The sequence below is a fragment of the Acipenser ruthenus genome, chromosome 41 (genome assembly GCF_902713425.1).
Source record: "Acipenser ruthenus chromosome 41, fAciRut3.2 maternal haplotype, whole genome shotgun sequence".
Classification (NCBI taxonomy): domain Eukaryota; kingdom Metazoa; phylum Chordata; class Actinopteri; order Acipenseriformes; family Acipenseridae; genus Acipenser; species Acipenser ruthenus.
In genome coordinates, this window is record NC_081229.1 from 2888602 (window position 1) to 2915712 (window position 27111).

General features: G+C 38.6%; 3 protein-coding genes across 3 annotated transcripts; all 3 read right to left on the reverse strand.

Annotated features, from left to right (window-relative positions):
• Positions 1–8641: 8641 nt before the first annotated feature.
• Positions 8642–11003, reverse strand: LOC117433618 (free fatty acid receptor 2-like). The gene has a single exon (XM_034055984.3). The coding sequence runs from the start codon at positions 10659–10661 to the stop codon at positions 9714–9716; it is 948 nt and encodes a 315-aa protein (XP_033911875.3). The 5' UTR covers positions 10662–11003; the 3' UTR covers positions 8642–9713.
• A 3183-nt stretch (positions 11004–14186) lies between these two features.
• Positions 14187–21134, reverse strand: LOC117434279 (free fatty acid receptor 2-like). The gene is made up of 2 exons (XM_034056926.3): positions 20941–21134; positions 14187–15670 (listed from the first exon to the last, which is right to left on the reverse strand). The coding sequence occupies exon 2, from the start codon at positions 15636–15638 to the stop codon at positions 14682–14684; it is 957 nt and encodes a 318-aa protein (XP_033912817.3). The 5' UTR covers positions 15639–15670; positions 20941–21134; the 3' UTR covers positions 14187–14681.
• A 1779-nt stretch (positions 21135–22913) lies between these two features.
• On the reverse strand, positions 22914–26793 carry LOC131709066 (free fatty acid receptor 2-like). The gene is made up of 2 exons (XM_059010783.1): positions 26710–26793; positions 22914–24938 (listed from the first exon to the last, which is right to left on the reverse strand). The coding sequence occupies exon 2, from the start codon at positions 24904–24906 to the stop codon at positions 23965–23967; it is 942 nt and encodes a 313-aa protein (XP_058866766.1). The 5' UTR covers positions 24907–24938; positions 26710–26793; the 3' UTR covers positions 22914–23964.
• Positions 26794–27111: the final 318 nt, after the last annotated feature.

Below are 27111 nucleotides of genomic sequence, written 5' to 3' on the forward strand. Positions count from 1 at the left end.
CCATCAGTGTGTATTGGTTGTGTATGTCATGGTGTAACTGCACGAGGGTATCATACTATCAATGGCAGACTCATCTCAGTTTCATAAATACTTTATTCCTTAAAACAGACTTGTGAATGAAAGCTTTGTGAACAGGGTTACTGCCATTGAAGAACATCTGTTTGGAAATTGAGACAGTATCTCCAGCTATGGCCAAAATTGTTGCATCACCTTGAATGGTTAGATTGAGACATTTAATTAAAAAAAAACTATATGAACATAATTTAGGTCTTTTATTTAACATTATGTAATCAAAGAAACTATGTTTTGCAGTTTTTCATTGAGTAGCTGGAAAACTACATAGCTGTATGTAATCCAATATGCTAACATTATTCAGCAGGTTTCTTTGACTTTATGAAGCAAAATTAGTTCATTCCATTGGGTGATGCAAAACTCTGGGCCATAGCTGTATATAAAAATAAATTACTGTTATGAATTTGATAACTGTCCTTACCTTTAAAAACCTTGAATCTTGAGTGTAGTATGAAGATCTGCAGATACCAAAAAGCAAAATGTGTTTTAGTCCTCCCTTGTGTATTTGGTTTTGTGATGCACAAGCTTTATTGCTGGTTTATCCTTCAGTCCAAGAACTGTGCATGTCACTGCTCTCAGCTCCTGGCTTTTAACTCCTATAGCTCCCAGGTGCAACACTGGTGTGGTTTATGATGGGAAAGACTGCTGTCTCTTTTCACCCTGTGCTATATTTGTCAAGGCAACATGTGACCTGATGACTGTTTTTTTTTTGTTACTGTTTTATCATTTATTGTGAGGTGGGGACTGTCGGAGATGTAACAATTAACACATTTTAATTTTAGCTTTTCCCACTAGACCAGGGATATCATAGACAAGTTTTGTACCTTCCCCCTACCCATACTAAATTACAATACATTACTGCTGTGTTGATGGTGGAGGCTTCTTTATTTACACCTTTAGATTATTATTATTATTATTATTATTATTATTATTATTATTATTATTATTATTATTATTTATTTATTTATTTCTTAGCAGACGCCCTTATCCAGAGCGACTTACAGTCGTGAACAAAAATACATTTCAAGTACAAGTATATCACAAAATACGATTCAATAACAGAGCAGATAACAGTGTCAGTGATAGTTACATCAGGATATAATTAAATACAAAATACTACAGATTAAATAACACTTGGTACAGATTACAGTACTCTAAAGTACAGGATTAAATGCAGTAAAATAGGGGGCAGATAAGAGCAAGTAAAGCGCATTTAAGGAAGAGTGATAAGTGTCCAGAGAGAAAAAAGAGGAGTTCTACAGGTGCTGTCTGAAGAGGTGAGTCTTGAAGAGGTGAGTCCTGAGGAGGCGCCGGAAGGTGGTCAGGGACTGGGCAGTCCTGACATCTGTAGGAAGGTCATTCCACCTTTTTTATAAACCCAGTACTCCATGACCATTTGTGAATTTTCTTTTTATACCATACAGTAGTGTGCAAATGTATTAGAACACACCATTGCTCCTGTAGTTTTGATTGGCTGGGCATGCAAAATCAAACCACTGCCATAAATGTGTTTCCCACATTTATGGCAGTGCCACTGTCGTTATAAAGTATTCAATCCAGGCCCTGATTGAACTTATACTGTGCAACTCGAAGATGCAAAATATTGAGCAAAAATATTTTAAAATGAAAAAAAAGAAATCAACTTTAATATTCACTTCTAGCTGCATTCAGTATTGTGTATTGCATCAATCTAAGACACTGCAAGTGCACGGGAGGTGGAAAGGAGCAGGTGTACCCAATAAATGTTTCATTCAGCAAACAGACAAGGTTAATTTCCTACATGGCAACAGTTATTAAAGTCCTGTGGGTTGTTTTATTGCAGACATGATTAAGGTTTGAAACTGGATTCATAACAGATTCATAAATGATTTACAGAAGTTTACATTTCTTATAATAACCTTGTATATTTCAGTCATACAATCACATTGCAGTGCAGTAATCCGTCGCATATCCGATTGCAGTGGGACCAGAGTAATGGTGGATATGTAAAAAAAAGTCGGACGGATGAATCCTGTTTTAAATACCATTATACACAGCTGTGACAATTACAATATTCACACAATTATTGTTTTAAGAGATTCAGCTTTTATTCTGGAGCTCTTCCAAATCCCTTGTCTAGAAAGGGTATTAATGCTTGTGACAGGGTAGCCGTCTGCCTTGTGGGTGTGTGCATTCGCTGCTGAGTGACGGGCAGGAGATCGAGACGGAGGCTGAAGGCAAACAGGATTTATTTAGATATCAACACACTGAACAGCTCACGTGACACTACCAGCAATGGCAGCGCAAGGAGCACATACAACACAGTGTACGAAAACATTGGTAGGGTCTACACTGTCTGAACTAATCTTCTCTGTTCAATAATAAACTAACGTTGCTGAAGAGGTTGATCATGGCAGATGACTGTACCTAGATTCATGGCAGTGCAGAAAAAGGTGTAGAAAAATTAAATCTGTGACATCATAGACTCCATTAGCATTTATCATGGACCACCCTTTCTCAGTAAACATTAAGCTGAGGGAACACCAAGCCACTTTGTGGTTTGGAACTTGGTTTCAGGAGACTAGGTTTTAGGCCACTTCAAAGCTATGTTTACACACCGTTCTCTCCCTGCTGGGGGGGGGGGGGGGGGGGAACTGATTTTAAAAGCACAGAATCTAGTCTTTGTTTTTAAATGTTCCCAGTGTTTTAGATCTTACTGCTTGATGTAAAGTGCTACCAATCTTTCCTAGAGTCTGCTATTACATCAAGCCTCAATTGTGGATGGATTGGTCTTGCTCTCCCATTTCTGCCTCTCCTACTGCACTTTCAGCCCTTTGTTAAAATCTGTCAGACCTGATCAACAGTCTTTTTGTCCCTGTCACAAAGATGGCTGGAAAGACGTATGGGATGACGTTATGGACCAGGAAGAAGTGCAAAACAAAACATACAGAAGGTATGGGGCTGAGACTGAGAGCACTGACGCTCCGTGTTTTATTAAATAAACAAAAGTAAATATTTAAACGAAAAACTTTAAACAAAACACAAAGAAAGTGCACATTAGCCAAACAAAACAGATTTAAATAACAAGTAATTTTTAATTGTATCTCCGGTAGCATTCACGCTCCTTCTTTTTATCTCCGTCTTTTTCTCCTAAGCTCTTCCACCAATGAGCCCGGAGTGGATCTTTTTTATATATATATACTGTGGCTGGAACCTTAATCACATTATTAATCAATTACCTTATTAAGGCTCCAGCCTCATTCCCACGAGCTACTCAGGATGGGGATTCAGCCCCATCCACTCCAACTACACTTCACGAGACCGGCTTTTTCGCGTGTCTCAGACAATAACAAATAATGATGGACGGCTCGTCCGCCTGCATATAAAAACAATATATGTATATAATAATAATAATAATAATAATAATAATAATAATAATAATAATATTGCACAAGGGGAGTACACCCCGTCACAGTCCCTCGTAAATTGCAAGTCATCCCTTTCTTACCAGTTATTACATTTCCCCTGCATGCCGTAATCTGAATCCCTGTGACATGTTCTCAGTTTACACTAGCATTAAATTAATAATTAAACCATGACGAGCAGTACAGCATTCCTGGAAACCTATTAAGCAAATCCACTATGGAAATGAGCAAGAGCTGTTGCTCCATTCTGAAAATGTACATTTGCATGGATTACAGTAAGTCACAGGGGAAACCAACTGCTTCCCTCTTTATTTCAGTGTCATTTCGCACGTCCCTTCCACAGGCAATTCTACGAAAGCATTACCAGGCAGAAAGATTGACGAATTAGTGGCAGCTGTTGGGCATTTTAAAATCTAACATGAAATACTGTCCTGCTGTTATTGCTTCCAGTAGACTTTTTGCGATATCACTCATGCAATTAACTTAAAATAGTAAGAGAAAAAGGAACAAATAGCATGAGGCTTTTTAGTTATTTAAGAGGCCTAATTAGAGTACAATAATATTTTCACGCATGAGTGCCTAATGTTTCTATATCACTGATCACTAGGTGGCCCGTTCCTTCCCTCGTCACTCTTTGTGAAGTACCGTCTCCTTCCCTCTAAGTCTATCTCCATTTAATATCCAGCTGTGTCCTCCGCTCCTGGTTTCTGTGCTGCCCTTAAAGTACACGCCTTTATTATGTGCACTCCTTTTACGATTTTAAAGACTCGAACCCGATTCAGATCTTTCAGCCTCTTTGTAGCTCATTTCTTACGTATTATATATTATATATCATATATATTTGACTAGAAAGCAGAAATAATAAAAAAAAACACTAACTACTGACCTTTAATTTCACCCCTGACCTACTGAGAAGTGTTTTGGGGGGGTTTTTGGATAAAAATATGCTTATTTCCTGTTTTCATCATCATTTTCTTAACACGTCCTATATCAGCGAGTACCTCGGGTTGAACTGGTGTTCTTTTATTGTTATCTGCGTTCCTGTATTAATCATCAGACATTTTAAATACATTTTTTCGATTTGTATCAAAGAGTAGGTTATGTGGTGCAGCTAATGAATTGTCCTCTCATATCCACTTAGGTTGCAAACCTGCTAATTCAGTCACAAGTAAAATGCGTTTCGTCAGCAATCTCAATATAGCCCTCAGTATCTGCTTAAGAAAGGCCCAGTATTGAATGGAGGCAGTGGGTTTTCAGGTCAGAGTCTGGAGAACAGAAGGCCCTGTCATGTTTTGTGTTTAGTTTATAGGGTGTACACTGGAAATGCTCCAAGTTACCTTAAATCTCTGTTAGCCAACGTAGCTGGGACAGGATAGCACCACAGCCGCAGCAGGAAGGAGAGCCCGAGGCAGAAAGAGGCGGATTATTTACTCAAGACAGGAACCAAACAAACACGGGAACAAAATAAAGGTTTAAAGAAAAGAAATTATTTCAACACTTTAATATTCAGGGTGGACAGTCGTCTTCAATTAATCAATCAAGACCCAGCCACACTCCACATGTGGATCTGGCAGGGATGGAATTAACTCCCAATTATCTATCTATCTATAGCGAGAGAGAGAGAGAGAGAGAGAGAGAGAGAGAGAGAGAGAGAGAGAGAGAGAGAGAGAGAGAGAGAGAGAGAGAGAGAGAGAGAGAGAGAGAGAGAGAGAGAGAGTACAACGGTATATACAGTTCCATGAGGCTTTGTTGTTATGGAAACTAGACAAATCAATAAATAAACACCTACATATATCCATAAATAAATTAATACACAGACAGGTAAATAAATAAACACTTAACTAAACAAAATAGTTACTTGGCAATGACAAAATTCTAGTCATTGCTAAGCAACTAAAACCAGGCTGAGGTGGTTACAATGCCAGACAGGTGAAGTAGAAACCACAAACCATCTAGAGGGTTAGGGTGGCCTCTTGGAAATAAACTTGCAATGTGTCTTATCTCGTTAAGTGTGAAAGCAAGGGTAGCTGGCAGACATCTGTGGACTTCAATATGAGCTGAATCTGATCCTATTTACTTGGTTATTAGTTTGTTTGATTAAGTTTGAAGACCACTGCATACCTGCATGTGTTATAAACAGTGTTTGCATGTTGTGTTGGACTTTGACAGGGATATAACACAGCAGAATAGCTTGTATGATGTAAAATATATTACAGTATAATAGAGAATATGTTGAGAGGGAATATGTTAAAAAGCGTCTGTTGTTTTAGTGCTTTTAACTTTATCTCGTCTCACCAACAAGGGGCTGGACAGAATCTGTAACAGCAATATATCACACAACACTGCCCAGTACACTTATATGGTAGCTACTTAGTAAATACCTGTGTACGCACACATAATTGTTATTAGTCATTCAGTGAAAGCAAAGTCGTAGATAGCAAGCTGTTTTGAAGGGGGAGGAGTCCTTGCATCATACCACAGTTACAGGAAAATTTCCCAAGATAATTTCCTCTGCTTCCTCTGTGTTTTCTTCTTTCTTTTCATCTATTCATTCTCTACACTAATATTGACATATTTCAGGGGATTTTACCTTGCCCTCCCCTTCCATTGCTTTCCCACCTTATCACCCCCTAACCATCTGATAATCTCCTATAAGGAATTTAACTATCATAATTATTGTTATGATCATTACACTGGTTGCAGTTGCCAAACTATGTGTCACATTGACTTGGTCTTACAGCATTGGCGCTATTTCCGCTGAAGAAACCGCAGTCTACTGTATGTCGAGAAAGACATTTAGTAACAACTGACTTCTTGAGGCTCTGGGCTGATCCAGTGGAATACAGGTGCTTATTGAGGTGAACAAATTGGAAATGGATTTAATATCTATTACTGATATACCTGATGTTGTAGTTTTTTTTTATTTAAAAAAAATCAAACAAGACCCAAAGCATGCATAACTTCAAGAACGCTCACTCATGCAGTAATGTGCAATTTTATTAGAACACCCCATTGCTTCTGTTGTTTTGATTTGATGTGCATTTGAAATCAAACCACTGGAACTGAAAACCTTGGAAAATGGTCCAAAACAGGCCAGTTAGTGATTATTTAATTGAATTGATAACTTTAATAGATCACACGTGCCATTCATTGAAAATAGTAAGAGAAAGGGTACACATAGCCACACATGGTAAAACGCATGAGACTTTTTAGAAGTTGTTTAAGATGCCTAATTAAAACCCAAAGTGTCTAACATTTTCACACATGAGTGCCTATTGTTTCTAGATCACTGATTATTGACTGGAAAATTGAAATTTCTCACACCCTGCAGGCAGGTAGATAAAGGATATAAACAAATCTTGAGGTGTTCTAATAAATTTGTACAATATTGTATTATAGTATAAAAAACAAAAGATCCAATTTCAAGCTGTCACCTGCCTTCTGCATAAGTGTTACTACCTTGTGCCAACAGCGTTTTATTTTCATGGTAAGTGAGAACGCTTGATTGTTCTGTATGTGTATATCAACGAGAAAACATCAACACCTTTCGTCATGTTCTAAGAAGCTGAAAATCTTGGAAAATGGGTCAAAATGGGGACATTTTATAGGCTTGCAATTGCTTTAAATAGTAAGAGAAAAGGAACACATAGCCACAAATGATAACATGCATGAGACTTTTAGAAGTTGTTTAAGATGTCTAATTTGCACACTACTGTAGTAGAGAGATCAGAAGGCTGTGTCAGATGTACAGCAGATTGGAAGACATTATATTGGCTACGTGACAGGAAGACTGTGGTTATTAGGCAAGGTGAGTTATCTTAAGAAAACATGTTGCATACAATTTTATTTAGAAAGCTGCATTTTGCTTCCAGTTTGATTGGTTTCCAGTTGTGTTTTCTTTGTGAATAAAAATGTGTGTGTTTGTTATTTTTGTATACTAAAGGAAGATAAAGGGGCATCAGAGTTCTCCAGAACTACAAGGTCAACCAATGCATTTGCATTACTGTACTACTGTACTGTGCTATCGTTTTTGTTATATGGTCAGGCCTTGGGTGGGCTGTGAGTGGTGATATCTCACATTATACAGCTATGGCCAAATGTTTAGCATCGCCTAGAATTTTAGGATTCAGACACGATAAAAATAAAAAAATAAACTACATGAACCTAATATAGATCTTTTATTTAACATCATGTAACAAAATGATATCACAAAAGGCTACCATAATAATAGTACAGTACTTCATATTAGATTTCGAAATGTCACGTTTTCAATTGTTCTCAGTATATAGAAAACTAGAAAGCGGTATGCGATTCAATATGTTAACGTAATTATTCAGTAGGTTTCATTCGACTTTATGAAACAAAATTAATTCATTCTATAGGGTGATGCAAAACTTTGGCCATAGCCGTACAACAACTGGACAATGCTGTCTATTGTTCTCTGTGGAGGTCAGCCATTCTGCTGTTACTCAGTAACAGACCTGTTCTAAAACAATGCTTACTGATGAAACGCTTCACAGGAACGCTCAAACCCCTCTCTGTCTCTTTCAGTGGACTGCAATGCTTATTTCAGACAAACGGAGGTAAATAAATAATGAACTTGAAAAAGATATAATAGTGATAATGGAATGGCTGTCTTGTGATAATGGCATTACTGTTCCATTATTACCTTGTAAAACACCAAAGCACTGCCATTATCCTTTAAATGGCCGACACCCTGGAGTGCCACAATGAGATTACACAATGAGGTCATTTAAAATTAAAAACTAGTAACACAAATAGGTTTAAAGGGAACCGTGGGCAATGTGCTGAGCTATCACCACGGCTATGACATCACAAAGCCCATTGAAAGGAAAAGGAGGACTATTCTGGATATTGGGTGTGTTAAGTAACTGAGTGGCTCAGAGTGAGAATTTTCTGCTCTCTTGGATCAGTGTTAAAATCTGCTCTGTTGCACTCTGAGCTGCTCAGGGTGAGTGGAGCTGAGCGTGCTGATAAGTGCGTTCTTTCACTGAGCTACTCTGAGGAGCTCACTTACTTTAATCCACCCACAGTATAATAAATTCTGTTTTATTGAATTAAACATGCTATAACTCGTTGGGAAAGCATTAATCAGTCATCTAGCAAAACACATTTTTATTTACCAAAGCGTCTGTGTAGGCAAGCATTTCAAATCTACTACATTACACAATTAACCTCCCAGGTTACATTTAAAGTATTCTCAAACCACAATACAAGCAACAATTGTAATAACGATAGCTTTTTCTGTGTCATCATTAAATAATTGTACAGTTATGATACATATTTTTTGGTACTTTTTAAAAAGCAAGTATAAGGGTAGGTGGAATATTTACAAATTCTAGGGTAAAACAGATACAAAAAGTTAAAAGCATCCAATCTTAAAAGTTTACAATGTTGTAAAATATATTGCAAAATACCACTGTAAATCCATTACAACATATCCAAAGCAAATATTACAGGTCATGTTTTTAGCCAAATTAAAGTTGAATCTCTTAGCTTTAAGCTAAGAAAGGCAATTAAGCTTTATAGATTCACCTTTAAGAAAGGCATTTCTGCCATATCCATTGTATAAGCATCCTTTTGGATCATAACAAGTCTTCTGTGTAAAAAAATCAGTATTTTCAGTATGAGTACTCACCTGTTTCTTGTACAGATAGAAATATTGCAGTGTCTTAGCTTACTGTAAAATTCCGGTTTCTTTTTGTACAGTGTGGAACGTATGTCAAAAAGACAATTTAGGGCAATATCAGTTAAATACATAGCTTCTTTAATGTCGAATTTTCAGTGTTCAAATTGGCATGAAAGTCTGCGTACATAGCTTATTTACAAGGCCACAGAAAATGTGCACCAAAAATGACTTTGAGCATTAATCTGAGCAAGGTGGCTTTGGATGAAAAAGAAAGCTTGAGTGAGCAATTCAGTAGTTTTATCAAGTATCTTCCAACAAGTCATTTTGTGTATCTTCTGCTGAGCAACTTGAGCTGCAAAGAAATCGGTGTGGAATACAGCAATAATTCCACTGAAAAAGCGTGTTCAGTAGGTGTATAGGAATGCATAATAAAATCTCATTGTTTCTAAATGCATCTACAGCCCTTTTCGTTTATTGACAAAAATTGCAAGAGCTATAGACACAGAAAGCTCCAAAAATCAGGCTTGCATCGTACAGCAAAAGTCAAGAACACATACTAAAATGGCAGGGTGGCCCATCACAGATTGTTAAAGCTGCTCTCCATCTGCTCGACCAACTGTGGCCACCGCCGGACAAAGTCTTTTACACAAACCAATGGCTTGTATCTTTCCTAGGACCCCTGATATGCAGATTCTGATGTTTTTCTGAACTTCAGACGAGGAAAAGTAGTAGACGATGGGATCCAAGCAGGCGTTGAAGGTGCTGAAAAGCAGAGTCATCACACGCCACGTGGGGCTTTCCCATTTCACAAACCCCACCACGTGGGAGATGTTATAAGGGCAGAAGCAGAGAATGAAGACCAGCAGCGTCCCCAGAGCTAACCCGATGGCTCTCTGCTTCCTTTGCCGGCTGATGTTCGGCAGGGTGGTAAGGATCCGGATAAAATTGATGTAGCAGAAGGAGGTGATCAGCAAGGGAATGCAGAAGAGGACAAAGAACATTTCGAAGCGGACTGGCAGAAGTACATCAAGTTGCTTTTCTGTGAAACCATCATAGCAAAGGGAAACATTTTGAGTCCCATTCCCTGGTTCCTGGTACTGGACGATGTAGACGATGGTGCAGTGAGCGGTCGATATGACCCAGAAGAAGACGCTCACCCAGACAGCGTACATGGGCTTGCGGTTCATCGTGTACTGGACAGGGTAGGCCACCCCAAAGTACCGCTCCATGCTGACACCCATTAGAAAGAAGGTGCTGATGTAGATGGTGGAGTAGAATATAAAGCTGCTCAAAGGGCACAGGAAGTTGGGGAGCACCCAACTCTCTGAGAGGACATCGACCATCCGGAAAGGTAGGAAGAGAAGAAAGATGAGATCCGAAATGGTCAGGTTGAGAAGGAGGATGTCGATGGGAGCTGGTTTGCGGCGGACTTTCATGCAGAAGGTATAAAAGGCCAGGATGTTGGTGGGTAACCCCGTCACGAAGGTCACGATATAAACAGACAGGATAAGCTGATTGTGGAACGTCAGAGCCATTGTCGTTTGGTGTGTAAATGGCTACTGAAGAACTGCAGAGGAAGGGAAGAGAAAAGGCTTAGTTACATTATTATCTCTATATGTGGCTATGCTTCAACTGGTCGATATAATGTCGGAGGTTTTAACCATGTTTTATTCATAGTAATACTCATACAGTTTTTTCAATGTGTGGCTTTTCTGTAGGTGCAAACATGCATTCTTACACGTTTTGTAGGCAGTTTTTGTTGTAAAGGTAACTTAATGGGATTTGTTACACTTATAAATATGCTTAAACATATGCAGTATTTAACTGCCATAGTTCATATACCGTGTCTCTAGCAGTGCTGTACCAGTATAAGTAAATCTGAATTAGCATCTCCTTTTTCATAGTTTATCTGCTCAAACAGTAAACAGCAAAATTACTGTTCAAATTTAAACTTTTTTTGAAGACAGTAAAAGCCCTGTAAAAACATTTGGAGATTCCCATAGCCCCATTGCTATAAGTGATGAATCGGTTAGGAACTAGAAACTGGGGATTATTTGACACACGATTCACCACAGTTGTTTCTCCCACTTAAAACATTCAAGTAGCTATTGCTGGATACCACTGGTAATATATAAAAAAGAGCAAATACTAGATCAAGAGGGTGTAGTTTTGTCAATTTAAAATGCATTTTGCTCCTTATTAAATATAGAACTTAATCAAATAAAAAATAAAACCTTTCTTAATACACTTTAGTGAGCTATGGATCTCTTGTATGGGATTTTAATAATACATCCTAGAAAAGTAAACGCAAGATTATGATTTTATACTTACCAAGGAAGTTTCTACAAGCAGATCTTCCTAAATAATCCATATACAGCAACCATTTGTAGTAAGGTTAGCCAACCTCTTCTAACAGGACTGATAACAGCTATACTAGAGCTAGAAATATACTAGAAAGCAGCTGGATGCCTCTTTTGAGAAATATAAACATTCGGATAAAGGAAAAATAATACTTGCATACACTTCCACCCAGCTCCCTAGCTCTCCCCAAACAGGGTTACCTGGCAACTGGGCCGTATTAAATAGACCTCCTTACACTGAAGAGGTAGTTTGTGTCAATGGAATATTGAAATATTCAGCTTGCAATAGGATACAGCATAAAACCACAGAGCTGTATATTTACTGATTCGAAGGCTGCCATAATGGGCTCTGTTCACCTGTAGAAACTGTGTGGCCAAAGACAGTGTTATAGACAGTGGTACCTGTTGAGGCATTATTTGTTTGCATATTACACATATCTTATCAGACGTGTAAAAAGAAACAGAACAGCATTATATGAAGGCAGATAAAAAAAAGACTTTGTACTGTTTTCTATGCAAACATGAAACAGGATTTCACACAATGCGTTTTGCTATGGGTAAGTTTGCTGTGAGGTCTGTTACAGTGTAAGATTAGGAAATATGTCAGCCAACAAGAAACTCTTGAATATGTAAAAAGCATGGCTATAACGTCACATGCTTGTTTTCTGTTTTCCAAACTTTATTTTCAGTTTGACTCTGTGTAAGAAACCCCTTTTTAACCCTATGTTACAGGTAGCAGAACCCTACCTGAGCCTTAGAAGCATTTTTGATCCTGCCAATGAGAAAATATGTGAGATCATGTGATGTGGCCATATTCTCTGTAACACCCCTCAGTGACATTATACAGTAGTGTGCAAATGTGCAAATGGGTTAGAACACCCCATTGCTTCTGTAGTTTAGAATACTGTATATATATATATATATATATATACAGTGCCTTGCGAAAGTATTCGGCCCCCTTGAACTTTGCGACCTTTTGCCACATTTCAGGCTTCAAACATAAAGATATGAAACTGTAATTTTTTGTGAAGAATCAACAACAAGTGGGACACAATCATGAAGTGGAACGAAATTTATTGGATATTTCAAACTTTTTTAACAAATAAAAAACTGAAAAATTGGGCGTGCAAAATTATTCAGCCCCTTTACTTTCAGTGCAGCAAACTCTCTCCAGAAGTTCAGTGAGGATCTCTGAATGATCCAATGTTGACCTAAATGACTAATGATGATAAATAGAATCCACCTGTGTGTAATCAAGTCTCCGTATAAATGCACCTGCACTGTGATAGTCTCAGAGGTCCGTTTAAAGCGCAGAGAGCATCATGAAGAACAAGGAACACACCAGGCAGGTCCGAGATACTGTTGTGGAGAAGTTTAAAGCCGGATTTGGATACAAAAAGAATTCCCAAGCTTTAAACATCCCAAGGAGCACTGTGCAAGCGATAATATTGAAATGGAAGGAGTATCAGACCACTGCAAATCTACCAAGACCTGGCCATCCCTCTAAACTTTCAGCTCATACAAGGAGAAGACTGATCAGAGATGCAGCCAAGAGGCCCATGATCACTCTGGATGAACTGCAGAGATCTACAGCTGAGGTGGGAGACTCTGTCCATAGGACAACAATCAGTCGTATACTGCACAAATCTGGCCTTTATGGAAGAGTGGCAAGAAGAAAGCCATTTCTTAAAGATATCCATAAAAAGTGTCGTTTACAGTTTGCCACAAGCCACCTGGGAGACACACCAAACATGTGGAAGAAGGTGCTCTGGTCAGATGAAACCAAAATCGAACTTTTTGGCAACAATGCAAAACGTTATGTTTGGCGTAAAAGCAACACAGCTCATCACCCTGAACACACCATCCCCACTGTCAAACATGGTGGTGGCAGCATCATGGTTTGGGCCTGCTTTTCTTCAGCAGGGACAGGGAAGATGGTTAAAATTGATGGGAAGATGGATGGAGCCAAATACAGGACCATTCTGGAAGAAAACCTGATGGAGTCTGCAAAAGACCTGAGACTGGGACGGAGATTTGTCTTCCAACAAGACAATGATCCAAAACATAAAGCAAAATCTACAATGGAATGGTTCACAAATAAACATATCCAGGTGTTAGAATGGCCAAGTCAAAGTCCAGACCTGAATCCAATCGAGAATCTGTGGAAAGAACTGAAAACTGCTGTTCACAAATGCTCTCCATCCAACCTCACTGAGCTCGAGCTGTTTTGCAAGGAGGAATGGGCAAAAATTTCAGTCTCTCGATGTGCAAAACTGATAGAGACATACCCCAAGCGACTTACAGCTGTAATCGCAGCAATAGGTGGCGCTACAAAGTATTAACTTAAGGGGGCTGAATAATTTTGCACGCCCAATTTTTCAGTTTTTTATTTGTTAAAAAAGTTTGAAATATCCAATAAATTTCGTTCCACTTCATGATTGTGTCCCACTTGTTGTTGATTCTTCACAAAAAATTACAGTTTCATATCTTTATGTTTGAAGCCTGAAATGTGGCAAAAGGTCGCAAAGTTCAAGGGGGCCGAATACTTTCGCAAGGCACTGTATATATATATATATATATATATATATATATATATATATATATATATATATATATATATAATGATCTAGAGCTTTTATTTAACATCATATAACAGAATTACATTGCAAAAGTCTACCAGAAGCCATAAGAGTAGTACAGTAGTATTTCGTTTTAGATTTCAAAATGTCACATTTTTTATTTGTGTCAGTTTTTTGTTAAGTATATACAAAGATGCAAAGCGGTATTTAATCCAATATGTTAACGTAACATTATTCAGCAGGCTTCATTTCGACTTTATGAACACAAATGAGTTTATTCTAAAAACTTTTGGCAATAGCCGTGCAACAGCTGGACACTGCTGAGCAAGGTGGCTTCGGGTGAAAAAGAAAGCTTGAGTGAATTATTCAGTAGTTTTATCAAGTATCTTCCAACAAGTCCTTTTGTATACCTTCTGTTGAGCAGCTTGAGACGCAAAGAAATCGGGTATGGAATAGGGCAATAATTCCACTGAAGAAGGATGTGCAATAGACGTTTATGAATGCATAATAAAATCCCATTGTCTCAAAATGTATCAACAGCCAACTTGCTCCAAAAATCAGGCTTGCATCATACAGCAAAAGTCAAGAACACATACTCAGATGGCAGGGTGGCCCATCACAGATTGTTAAAGCTGCTCTCCATCTGCTCGTCAACTGTGTACGCTGCTGGACAAAGTCTTTTACACAAATTGATGGCTCGTATCCTTCCTAGGACCCCTGATATGCAGTTTCTGACGCTGTTCTGAACTTCAGACGAGGAAAAGTAGAAGATGATGGGATCCAAGCAGGCGTTGAAGGTGCTGAGAAGCAGAGTGTCCACGCGCCACGCGGGGCTTTCCCATTTCACAAACCCCACCACGTGGGAGATGTTATAAGGGCAGAAGCAGAGAATGAAGACCAGCAGTGTCCCCAGAGCTAACCCAATGGCTCTCTGCTTCCTTCGGTGGCTGATGTTCGGCAGTGTGGTAAGGATCCGGATGAAACTGATGTAGCAAAAGGAGGTGATGAGGAAGGGAATGCAGAAGAGGACAAGGCACATTTCAAAGCGGACTGGCAGAAGTATATTAAGTTGCTCTTTTGTGAACTCCTCATAGCAACTGGAAACATTATGAGTCCCATTGCCTGGTTTCTGGTACTGGACGATGTAGACGATGCTGCAGTGAGCAGCCGATATGATCCAGAAAAAAACGCTCGCCATGATAGCATACATGGGCTTGTGGTTAATCTTGTACTTGATAGGGTAGGCTACCCCAAGATATCGCTCCACGCTGACCCCCATTAGAAAGAAGGTGCTGATGTAGATGGTGGAGTAGAATACAAAGCCGCTCAAAGGGCACAGGAAGTTGGGAAGCACCCAACTGCCTGAGAGGACCTCGACCATCCGGAAAGGCAGGAAGAGAAGAAAGATGAGATCCGAAATGGTCAGGTTGAGAAGGAGGATGTCGATGGGAGCTGGTTTGTGGTGGACTTTCATGCTGAAGGTGTAAAAGGCCAGGATGTTGGCGGGTAACCCCGTCACGAAGGTCACGATATAAACAGACAGGATAAGCTGATTGTGGGACGTCAGAGCCATTGTCGTTTGGTGTGTAAATGGCTACTGAAGAACTGCAGAGGAAGGGAAGAGAAAAGGCTTAGTTACATTATTATCTCTATATCTGGCTATGCTTCAACTGGTCGATATAATGTCACAGGTTTTAACCATGTTTTATTCATAGTAATACTCATACTGTTTTTTTTAATATGTAGCTTTTTCATATACGCAAACATACAATCTTACACATTTAGTAGGCAGTTTTTGTTGTTTTTTTTTTTTTTACAATATTTCTAAATATGCTTAAACATATGCAGTATTTAACTGCCATGGGTCATATACTGTTTCTCTATCAGTGCTGTACCAGTATAAGCACTATCATTTTCATAGTTTATCTGCTTGAATAGTAAACAGCAAAATTACTGTTCAAATGTAAACTTTTTTTAAAGAAAGTAAAAGCCCTGTAAAAACATTTGGAGATTCCCATAGCCCCATTGCTATAAGTGATGAATCGGTTAGGAACTAGAAACTGGGGATTATTTGACACAAGATTCACCACAGTTGTTTCTCCCACTTAAAACATTCCTAATTCATCTGAAATGCATTACCAATACCACTGACAATATAAAAAAAGAAAAAAATATTGATCAAGAAGGTTGTGCAACAATTGTAAACTATTTTACTACCCTAATAGACCTATAAAAACTTGACAGAGGTCGTTCTACCTCCAGCAGAATAAACCCTGGAGAAACTTAGGGCAGTTACAGTCAGTGAATGTATCCCTTGCTCCTGCCTTGGGTCAAGGCTCTGCTAAATGGAAAAATAGGATATGGTTGGTCCTGGACTGGAAGGGATCAAAACGAGCCAAAGTAATTACAACTGGTACAAGCAATACAGGGCCTGCAATAGCGCATTTGACAGGAGCCGGAATATCCAGTATATAACCCCTTCTCATCGTGTGGAAACTACGATATAATATATACTGTAGATTTTAATTCAAATAAAAGCCATTTGGTGTATTGGGTATATGATTAAACACAACGGATTGTGTCAAAATGTAAGTTATGACAGGAGCCAGGGAAATTTGATCATACGTTCCAGACATTAGCGCCCACAGCCGTACGCACATTACGCACTCTGCATACCTTTGATTTGAAGTGTGGACTCGCATGCAGCGGTCCAGATAAATTGCGTACCTGCCGTTTTTACTCATTAAAAAAAAAAATCCGAAATACGCAGTAAGTTTAAATCTAATGCGTAAAATGCGCGTAGCAATTTTGCTGCACAGCTTGTCTGCTTCCCCTAAAACTTCTACTAACAATTGCTACTTCCAGAATACAATGTCTTCAGTTCTGTACCCAATTAAAAACAACCCAACAAACATTATCCAATCTCTGGCTAGCCCTGTTATCTATGCAGCCAATCACAGTAAGAATAAAAAAAAGTATTGAAGCTACACAGGTTGAAGGGTAAACACCCCAGTCCAGCTACAAATGCAACTGGAACCATCATCAGAGGCAACCACTAAAAAAAGGCGCATATAATATTAAAATAACTGTTTTATAACTTATGAATGCACTTCCTTATTTTATTTATCTATATGGCTTTATATTGAAGTTTTAACATGTTCACTGAGTTTGAGAATGTAATGTTAAAATACAAGTTCTTTTTCTGTGCTTATCTTCAAAGTCATATTCGCTGTGGTCAATACAGTGATTAAGAACAGCTGTTGTCTGATTTTATTTTAATACGAAGTTTTTGTACAGTAGTTCAAAGTAACATTGCAGTTAAAATGGAAGGCTCTAAAATGCCTACCCCATTACCATTAAAGATTGCACAGTATTTATCGAGATTACTCATGACTTCAAGGTAATGTTGCATTTTACCCGCTGAAAATACATTTCACTCTCTGTGTTAAAATGAGAGCGTAAGTTACTCCCAGACCCAAAGCCTTATCTGGAGCGTTGCTCGCACGTATCCTGTGCGATCGGTTGAATCGAAACAGACATGCTAAGCTTATAGAATCGTGCTGTTTATTCAGTGGTAGTAAGGAGCAAACGGAAGCAGATACATTCGGTTGAAGCTTCAAAAAGAGCGAAAATCTCTCTTCTGTACCGCTGTACAAAAGAGACGGCTCCTTAGCAAGAAGCGTATATCGGGCTGTGTGTGATTACGTCACCTACCAGCCCTACTGCTGCCTTCCCCCGTGCACGCTACATTATTATTATTATTATTATTATTATTATTATTATTATTATTATTATTATTATTACCAGTAGTAGCCGTTTACAGCCCTATAGATTATAGAACACCCACCCCCTCGAACTGAAGTGCTGTGCACCTTCTTCCATCATATACAGGGTTTAGAGTTTTGTTCAATCACTTTCAGCACCCCCACTATAAAAATGGTTCCAGCTCCACTGGCTGCTCTTGGCTGCTCTCTGTTTGACGTCACACGCAGCTAATAATAATTTAAAAGATGGTTAAACATGGGTTAAACTTAACTTAATGTTAAGAATATTAATAATTACGCACTGTATAGAAAAGACAGCTGAGATACACACATCTGGACTTTCATGCAGTCACAGCTTGTTTAGGGTGATGTTTCTGCGCATGCGCCACATTGCGGGGCCATGCTCAGAAAATAGCCTTTTTCATAATAATTATATACTGTCATGATGTGCTAGTGCTGCCTTTTCTCCAAGAGACCTTGGGCAAATGTTAAATCTACTTCAAAAGTTTTATTCCATAGAAAAAATTCTCCCGAGCTATCTCTATATATACCAGAATCCTTTGCGCGCTGTGTGAGAGAAGTCTCCATTTAGTATCTTTGTATATCATATTTCTGATATAGTGATTACCCTGTGAGAATTAATTGATGACCAGCCAATAACCCACGAACCTTAGGTTTACGGTTAGGTTATTGTTGTGTGTATTTTAAGTTACGGTCAATACCCCTCGAACCTGGGGTTTAGACTTATTGCTTTGAAATAAAATGTGTTTAGTACCTAAATTAATCACCTTTATCGTGTGATCGGGCTGTAGCATATAATGTTGACTTCTATTACGAGTTGCGCACGCAGCACTACCCTGTGTGAGCTACGCTGTGCGAGTCTGCGTTCTGCAGCAATACCCCTCGCCACAAACTGGCAGTTTAATGAAAAAGACCAACATATTTTAAAATGTTACTGATGAAAACCGAGACATGTTCGTTGAAAACCGGGAAAATGCTGCCGTACGCCGAGTGACATAAATTTACTAAAACTTTTAGCAAAAGCGTAACTGAAAGATAATGGAGAAAACAGGAAAATTAATCAAATATAGCAACTCGACAACATGACTGGGAAGCAGACAGGTGTTCAACGCGAGACAAATCAGTTTATTACGGTAACAAACGGACTTAGCATTACAAAAAGTAAAGGAAACTGTCATATGTGCTACTTTTTCAAGCTATTGTAAACAGCAAGTACAACTAATTATGACAAATAAAGTTGTCCAAAGTGTGCAATAAAAAGCCTGTAATTGTATCTCGGGTTTTTGGTGACACGGATATTGCATCTTCGGTCTCGTCATTTATCTTGCCACAAGAGTTTATTCCTGATATTATTATTGTGGTTATTAATGTTTTATTTTTTGAACTGCCTGTTTTGTCACGTGTAACATAAAATAAGTAAGTATGCGCCGTGCTTAGGGGATGAGTAATGATTAGTTAAAATGATTGTGAGAGTACAATTAGAAATGGAACCAGCATAAACTATTTGTGAGTCAGTTTTTCCCCTAGTTTAAGTCTGTATTTCAAATAGATTTATTTGTAGCGTTTATTGTTGTTGTGGGCTGTCTGGCTGTCACTGCAGTTGCTGTTCTGTCTGGATGGCAGCGTGCTGTGTTTCTTCGTTTTTAAAAAGGGAACCAGTGATGCGGTTCTGGTTTAATAACTTGACAGTGTAGGTGCTGTGAAACTCAGGAAAGAACACAAATGCAACAGTCTGCTTGGCTGAAACACTTTACAGCATGGTGATGCAGAGTCGTTATCAGCATGAGTTGGGTGTGATTCAGTTGAGCTACCATGTGAAAGATTTCTGAGGGGGCACCTGGTGCCAGATATTCTATGATGCATCACAAATCACCTGCACGTTTAGTGAATGGAACCCCTTCCTGATCACATATGTATACGAATGGTGCTGCGGTTGTTTTAAGTTCAACCTGTGTGCCATCGATGGCGCCCATTACTCCAGCAATGTCATAAAACTCCCTTTTAATACTTTCTAACTGCTTCTGATTAAGTGGGATACTGATATCATCGTTAACTCTCTTTATCAAGTCACCCGTAACCCTCTGAAATGACCCGGAGACATAGAAGGGCAAAGGTGACAACATCTTCATATGCCGGGGTACGGCATGGCCCCTTTTTATAAGCAATTCAAGGTTCTCCCACAGTGTGACAGAGGTCGACAAGAGCTGTCCTATCCAGAAGCAATCGTGTTTTTAGATCGTCGTCTGGTAAATCTAAGAAATGAACTCTGGTCCTGTACACCCTCTCTCTGTATGGTCGGCGTCGCATCTGGGGTCTGTCAATCTCCGGCTGCTATTGCTCCTGCAATCGCTTCCACTTCCAGCAAATCATACTGTAGTTTGTTCATTCAAGTTTTTTTTTTTAAACAACAAATAATTTGAATACTGTTTCAAGGTGAGTTATATACTTTTTTTTCGTTAATTAAAACCCTACTTTTCCAAGTGCAAATTAAATCCTGATACGAACTTTAGAACCCCCCCCCCCCCCCCCGTAAAGAATACTTTAAATGTAAAGAATACTTTTAAGCTATTCTCGTTTTCAATATTTTCTTAATTGAAACAGTAATAAGATACCTAATACAACACTAATTATATAAACAGGCGTAAAACAAAAGCAACAGATACATTGCAACTGTATCATTGATTCTTTTTTTAAAATTAAACAATACTACGGTCCCTTCCAAATTCAGAACACTTTAAAGGGACATCCATTCTCAATTTACCCCCCCCCCCCCCCCCCCCCAAAAAAAAAAAAATGGTTTCTCCAAAGTTGACTGCAAATTAGGCTCCAATACATTTAACTCCAGTCTTTAATGAACTACAGATTAGCATTAACAAAATGAGAAACCAAACCATCTGAGAGTGCTTACCTACCTTGAATGTAATTACTGAGTTTTAGTTTTGTAAAATGAACATGCATTTTGCTCCTTATTGTATACAGAAGTTAATAAAGGAAAAAGGAAGCCTTTGTTAATACGCTTTAGTAAGCTTGTGTGTGATTGTAATAATGCGGTCAAGAAAAGTAAATGCAAGATATTGATTTTATACTTACGAAGGAAGTTTCTACAAGCAGATCTTCCTAAATAATCCATAACAGAGCAACCACTTGCAGTAAGTGCAACCAACCGTTTCTAACATGACTGCTAACAACTATACTTGAGCTAGAAATAACTGTAAAGCAGCTGGATGCCTCTTTTGAGAAATATAAACATTCGGATAATGGAAAAATAATACTTGCATACACTTCCACCCAGCTCCCTAGCTCTCCCCAAACAAGGTTACCTAGCAACTGGGCAGTATTAAATAGGCCTCCTTACACTGAAGAGGCAGTTTGTGTCAACAGAATTTTGAAATAATCAGCTTACGATAGGGTACAGCATAAAGCCACATTGCATTTCTTAAAATGAGCTTGGAAAGCTGTTTATGTACTGATTAAAGGCTGCTATAAAAGTACACTCTAGAACTTCCTTGTTTATCTGTAGAAACTGTTGTGAAATACAGTGTTATAGGCTATAATACCTGTTGCAGCATTATATATTTTCTTTGCATATTTCACTTATCTTATCAGGAAATTATTAGGAAATATGTTAGCTAACAAAATGTAAAAAGCATGACTATAACATTACCTATTTATTTTTATTTTTTCCAAACTTTATTTACACTTTGACTCTGTGTAAGAAACCCCTTTTTAACCCTACGTTACAGGTACCAGAACCCTGCCTGAGCCTTGCAAGCATGTTTGATCCTGCCAATGATAAAATATGTGAGGTCATGTGATGCAGCCATAGTCTATGTAACACCCCTCAGTGACATTATACAGTAGTGTGCAAATGGGTTAGAACACCCCATTGCTTCTGTAGGTTTTTTTTTTGCATGTATGAAATGAAACCACTGCAACTGAAAATCTTGGAAAACTGTCAAAATAGGGAAATTATTGATTTCTAATTTAACTGATGACTATAGCACAACACGGAATGTCGTCAGGGCTCTATATATGAACTAGATCTATTATTTAACATCATGTAAGAGAATGATATCGCAAAAGTGTACCGGAACCCATGATAGTAGTACAGTAGTATTTCATGCTAGATTTCGAAATGTCACATTTTTTAATTTTTGTCAGTTTTTCGTTAAGTATATGCAAAGCTACAAAGCGGTATGTAATTCAATGTGTTAACGTAACATTATTCAGCAAGTTTCATTTCAACTTTATGAACCAAAATTTAGTTCATTCTATAGGGTGATGCAAAATATTTGGCCATAGCCGTACAACAACTGATCATTGCAGTCTATAGTTTTCTGTGGAGGTCAGCCATTCTGCTGTTACTCAGTAACAGACCTGTTCTAAAACAATGCTTACTGATGAAACGCTTCACAGGAACGCTCAAACCCCTCTCTGTCTCTTTCAGTGGACTGCAATGCTTATTTCAGACAAACGGAGGTAAATAAATAATGAACTTGAAAAAGATATAATAGTGATAATGGAATGGCTGTCTTGTGATAATGGCATTACTGTTCCATTATTACCTTGTAAAACACCAAAGCACTGCCATTATCCCTGAAATGGCAGACACCCTGGAGTGCCACAATGAGATTGGGCAATGAGGTCATTTAAAATTAAAAACTAGTAACACAAATAGGTTTAAAGGGAACCGTGGGCAATGTGCTGAGCTATCACCACGGCTATGACATCACAAAGCCCATTGAAAGGAAAAGGAGGACTATTCTGGATATTGGGTGTGTTAAGTAACTGAGTGGCTCAGAGTGAGAATTTTCTGCTGTCTTGGATCAGTGATAAAATCTGCTCTGTTGCACTCTGAGCTGCTCAGGGTGAGTGGAGCTGAGCGTGCTGTTAAGTGCGTTCTTTCACTGAGCTGCTCTGAGGAGCTCACTTACTTTAATCCACCCACAGTATAATAAATTCTGTTGTATTGAATTAAACATGCTATAACTCGATGGGAAAGCATTAATCAGTCATCTAGCAAAACACATTTTTATTTACCAAAGCGGCTGTGTAGGCAAGCATTTCAAATCTACTACATTACACAATTAACCTCCCAGGTTACATTTAAAGTATTCTCAAACCACAATACAAGCAACAATTGTAATAACGGTAGCTTTTTCTGTGTCATCATTAAATAATTGTACAGTTATGATACATATTTTTTGGTACTTTTTAAAAAGCAAGTATAAGGGTCGGTGGAATATTTACAAATTCTAGGGTAAAACAGATACAAAAAGTTAAAAGCATCCAATCTTAAAAGTTTACAATGTTGTAAAATATATTGCAATATAACACTGTAAATCCATTAAAACATATCCAAAGCAAATATTACAGGTCTAAAGTCATGATTTTAGCCAAATTAAAGTTGAATCTCTTAGCTTTAAACTAAGAAAGGCCATTATGCTTTATATATTTACCTTTAAGAAAGGCATTTCTGCCACATTCATTGCATAAGCATCCTTTTGGATTGAAACAAGTCTTCTGTATTGGAAAACAAAAAATCCTTATTTACGGTATTTTCTGCTACTCATACTAATAGATATATTGCAGTGTTTTAGCTTGAAAAATTCCTGTTTATTGTTATACAGTGTGGAGCGTATATGTCAAAAAAGACCATTTAAGGCGATATCAGTTGAATAAATAACTTCTATGATGTTGAATGTTCAGTGTTAAGTTGAAATGAAAGTATGCGTACAGCTCTTATTTACAATACCACGAAAAAACTTGTGCACCAAAAATGACTAATCACTAATCTGAGCAAGGTGGATTTGGATGAAACAGAAAGCTTGAGTGAGTTATTCAGTAGTTTTATTAAGCATCTCCCAAGAATTTGTGTACCTTCTGTTGAGCAACTTGAGCCGTCAAGAAATCGGGTATGGAATAGGGCAATAATTCCACTGAAGAAGGATGTGCAATAGATGTTTATGAATGCATAATAAAACCCCATTGTCTCAAAATGTATCAACAGCCAAAAATTTCAAGAGCTATAGACACAGAAAACTTGCTCCAAAAATCAGGCTTGCATCGTACAGCAAAAGTCAAGAACACATACTCAAATGGCAGGGTGGCCCATCACAGATTGTTAGAGCTGCTCTCCGTCTGCTCCTCAACTGTGGACACCACCGGACAAAGTCTTCTACACAAACCGATGGCTCGTATCTTTCCTAGGACTCCTGATATACAGTTTGTGACGCTTTTCTGAACTTCAGACGAGGAAAAGTAGAAGACGATGGGATCCAAGCAGGCGTTGAAGGTGCTGAGAAGCAGAGCATCCTTGCGCCACGTGGGGCTTTCCCATTTCACAAACCCCACCACGTGGGAGATGTTATAAGGGCAGAAGCAGAGAATGAAGACCAGCAGCGTCCCCAGAGCTAACCCGATGGCTCTCTGCTTCCTTCGACGGCTGATGTTCGGCAGGGTGGTAAGGATCCGGATAAAATTGATGTAACAGAAGGAGGTGATGAGGAAGGGTAAGCAGAAGAGGACAAGGCACATTTCAAAGCGGACTGGCAGAAGTATTTTAAGTTGCTTTTCTGTGAATTTGTCATAACAACTGCCGTTCCCTGGTTCCTGGTACTGGACGATGTAGACGATGGTGCAGTGAGCGGTCGATATGACCCAGAAGAAGACGCTCACCCAGACAGCGTACATGGGCTTGCGGTTCATCTTGTACTGGATAGGGTAGGCTACCCCAAAGTATCGCTCCACGCTGACCCCCATTAGAAAGAAGGTGCTGATGTAGATGGTGGAGTAGAATACAAAGCCGCTCAAAGGGCACAGGAAGTTGGGAAGCACCCAACTCTCTGAGAGGACATCGACCATCCGGAAAGGTAGGAAGAGAAGAAAGATGAGATCCGAAATGGTCAGGTTGAGAAGGAGGATGTCGATGGGAGCTGGTTTGTGGCGGACTTTCATGCAGAAGGTATAAAAGGCCAGGATGTTGGCGGGTAACCCCGTCACGAAGGTCACGATATAAACAGACAGGATAAGCTGATTGTGGAACGTCAGAGCCATTGTCGTTTGGTGTGTAAATGGCTACTGAAGAACTGCAGAGGAAGGGAAGAGAAAAGGCTTAGTTACATTATTATCTCTATATGTGGCTATGCTTCAACTGGTCGATATAATGTCAGAGGTTTTGACCTTGTTTTATTTATAGTAATATACTGTTTTTATTTCAATATATAGCTTTTCCATATACGCAAACATTCTTACACATTTTGTAGGCAGTTTTTGTTGTAAAGAGAACTTAATGAAATTTATTCAACACTTCTAAATATGCTTAAATATAATATGCAGTATTTAACAGCCATAGTTCATATACAGTGTCCCTAGCAATGCTGTACCACTGTAAGCACTATAGAAACTCTAACTGAATGGGCATCCCATTTTCATAGCTTATCTGCTCGAATAGTAAACAGCAAAATTAAACTTTTTTAAAGAAAGTAAAAGCTCTGTAAAAACATTTGGAGATTCCCATAGCCCCATTGCTATAAGTGATGAATCAGTTCTGCACTAGAATTATTTGACACACGATTCACCACAGTTGTTTTTCCCACTTAAAACATTCCTAATTCATCTGAAATTCATTCAAATAGCCGTTGCCAGATATCACTGACAATATAATAAAAGAACAATTAGCAGATCAAGAGGGTTGTGCAACAGCTGTAAAAAACAAGGCTGTAAACTATTTTACTACTCTAACAGACCTATAAAAACTTGACAGAGGTTGTTCTACCTCCAGCAGAATAAACCCTGGAGAAACTTAGGGCAGTTACAGTCAGTGAATGTATCCCTTGCTCCTGCCTTGGGTCAAGGCTCTGCTAAATGGAATAATAGGATATGGTTGATCCTGGACTGGAATGGATCAAAAGAGCCCAAGGTAATTACAAATGGTACAAGCAATACAGAGACTCAGGGCTGCAATAGCGCATTTGACAGGAGCCAGGTATACCCAGTATTATAACCCCTTGTCATCACGTGGAAACTATGTAGCTTTTAAGCTATTCACGTTTTCAATATTTACTTCATTAACACAGTAATAAGATGCCTCATGCTGTACTAATTATATAAACAGGCTTACAATGAAAGCCACAGATGCATTGCAACTGTAGTAATTGCGTCTAATGTAAATTAAACAATACTATGGTTTCTTCCAAATTCATAACACTTTCAAGCATTCATTTTTAATTCCCCCACCCCGCCCAAAAAAAAGGTTTCTCCAATGTCGACTGCAAATTAGGTGAACTATACATTAGCAAAAACATGAAGCAGGATTTCACACAATGGGTTTTGCTAACTATGTAAGCCAACAAGAAACTCTTGAAAATATAAAAAGCATGGCTATATCTTCACCTGTTTTCTTTTTTTTCAGAAAGAAATTGTGCTTTCTAAACGCCTTTCTAAATTTCCTCCATGAACTTCAACTCTCACTCTTTAAATTCCAGTAAAAACAATAAAACCTAACCCATTGCAGACAAGTTTCTTGTACCTCGTGGTTAAGTGAACAAACACCAACTCAATGAACCCGGGCTCGCTCTTCTGTATTTACACAGCTTATGTACCACACAGCCCAGTCAAGTAAAACACCTTTTCAGTCTTAGAAAAAAGGTTTTCCCCACTGCATTCCTATTACTTTATGTAGCTCGAACCTTTATTGATCAAGGAAGTCACAGTGAGATTAATATCTCCCCATTCAAAGTAACAGGTGCGGTAGAAGCAATTTCTTCAGATTTTTTCAAGTCGCTTTTTTGAATGAAACGACTGTTCCTGAGAATCCAGGGATTCAGCCCATAATAAAACAGATGAGAGACCGAATACCTGCAAAACTTGGTAAACTTCAGTTGTGATCTTCTCCTTATGTTCTGTGCACCTGTTCAGTCTTGTATCATACCTAAATGTGCGACACTCTCTGCCACACACAGAGACACAGCCACAGAAATATAAGATGTGGTGGTAGCCACATGACCTGATCGGAAATTGCGATTTCCTCTTATTCTAAGTGTTACAACTAGTAGGAGTTTTACTCATTTCGCTGATGCTGGTAGCTGCACGTAACCAAATTTGTAACAATCTGCCTTTTATGGAAACCAAATATTTTATTCATCCCCGTTGAACTACTGGCAGAAGTTTATTCTGGAGGGTGTTACTAGCAGAAGAGAAACTTTTTGTGACCCACGACAGTCATTGTACAACCCACAAAATAAAACTTCTATGTAAGGG

Bases quoted from the DNA above. Each gene is read 5' to 3' on its own strand.
- LOC131709066 (XM_059010783.1), bottom strand. From the start codon at position 24,906: ATGGCTCTGACGTTCCACAATCAGCTTATCCTGTCTGTTTATATCGTG.
- LOC117434279 (XM_034056926.3), bottom strand. From the start codon at position 15,638: ATGGCTCTGACGTCCCACAATCAGCTTATCCTGTCTGTTTATATCGTG.
- LOC117433618 (XM_034055984.3), bottom strand. From the start codon at position 10,661: ATGGCTCTGACGTTCCACAATCAGCTTATCCTGTCTGTTTATATCGTG.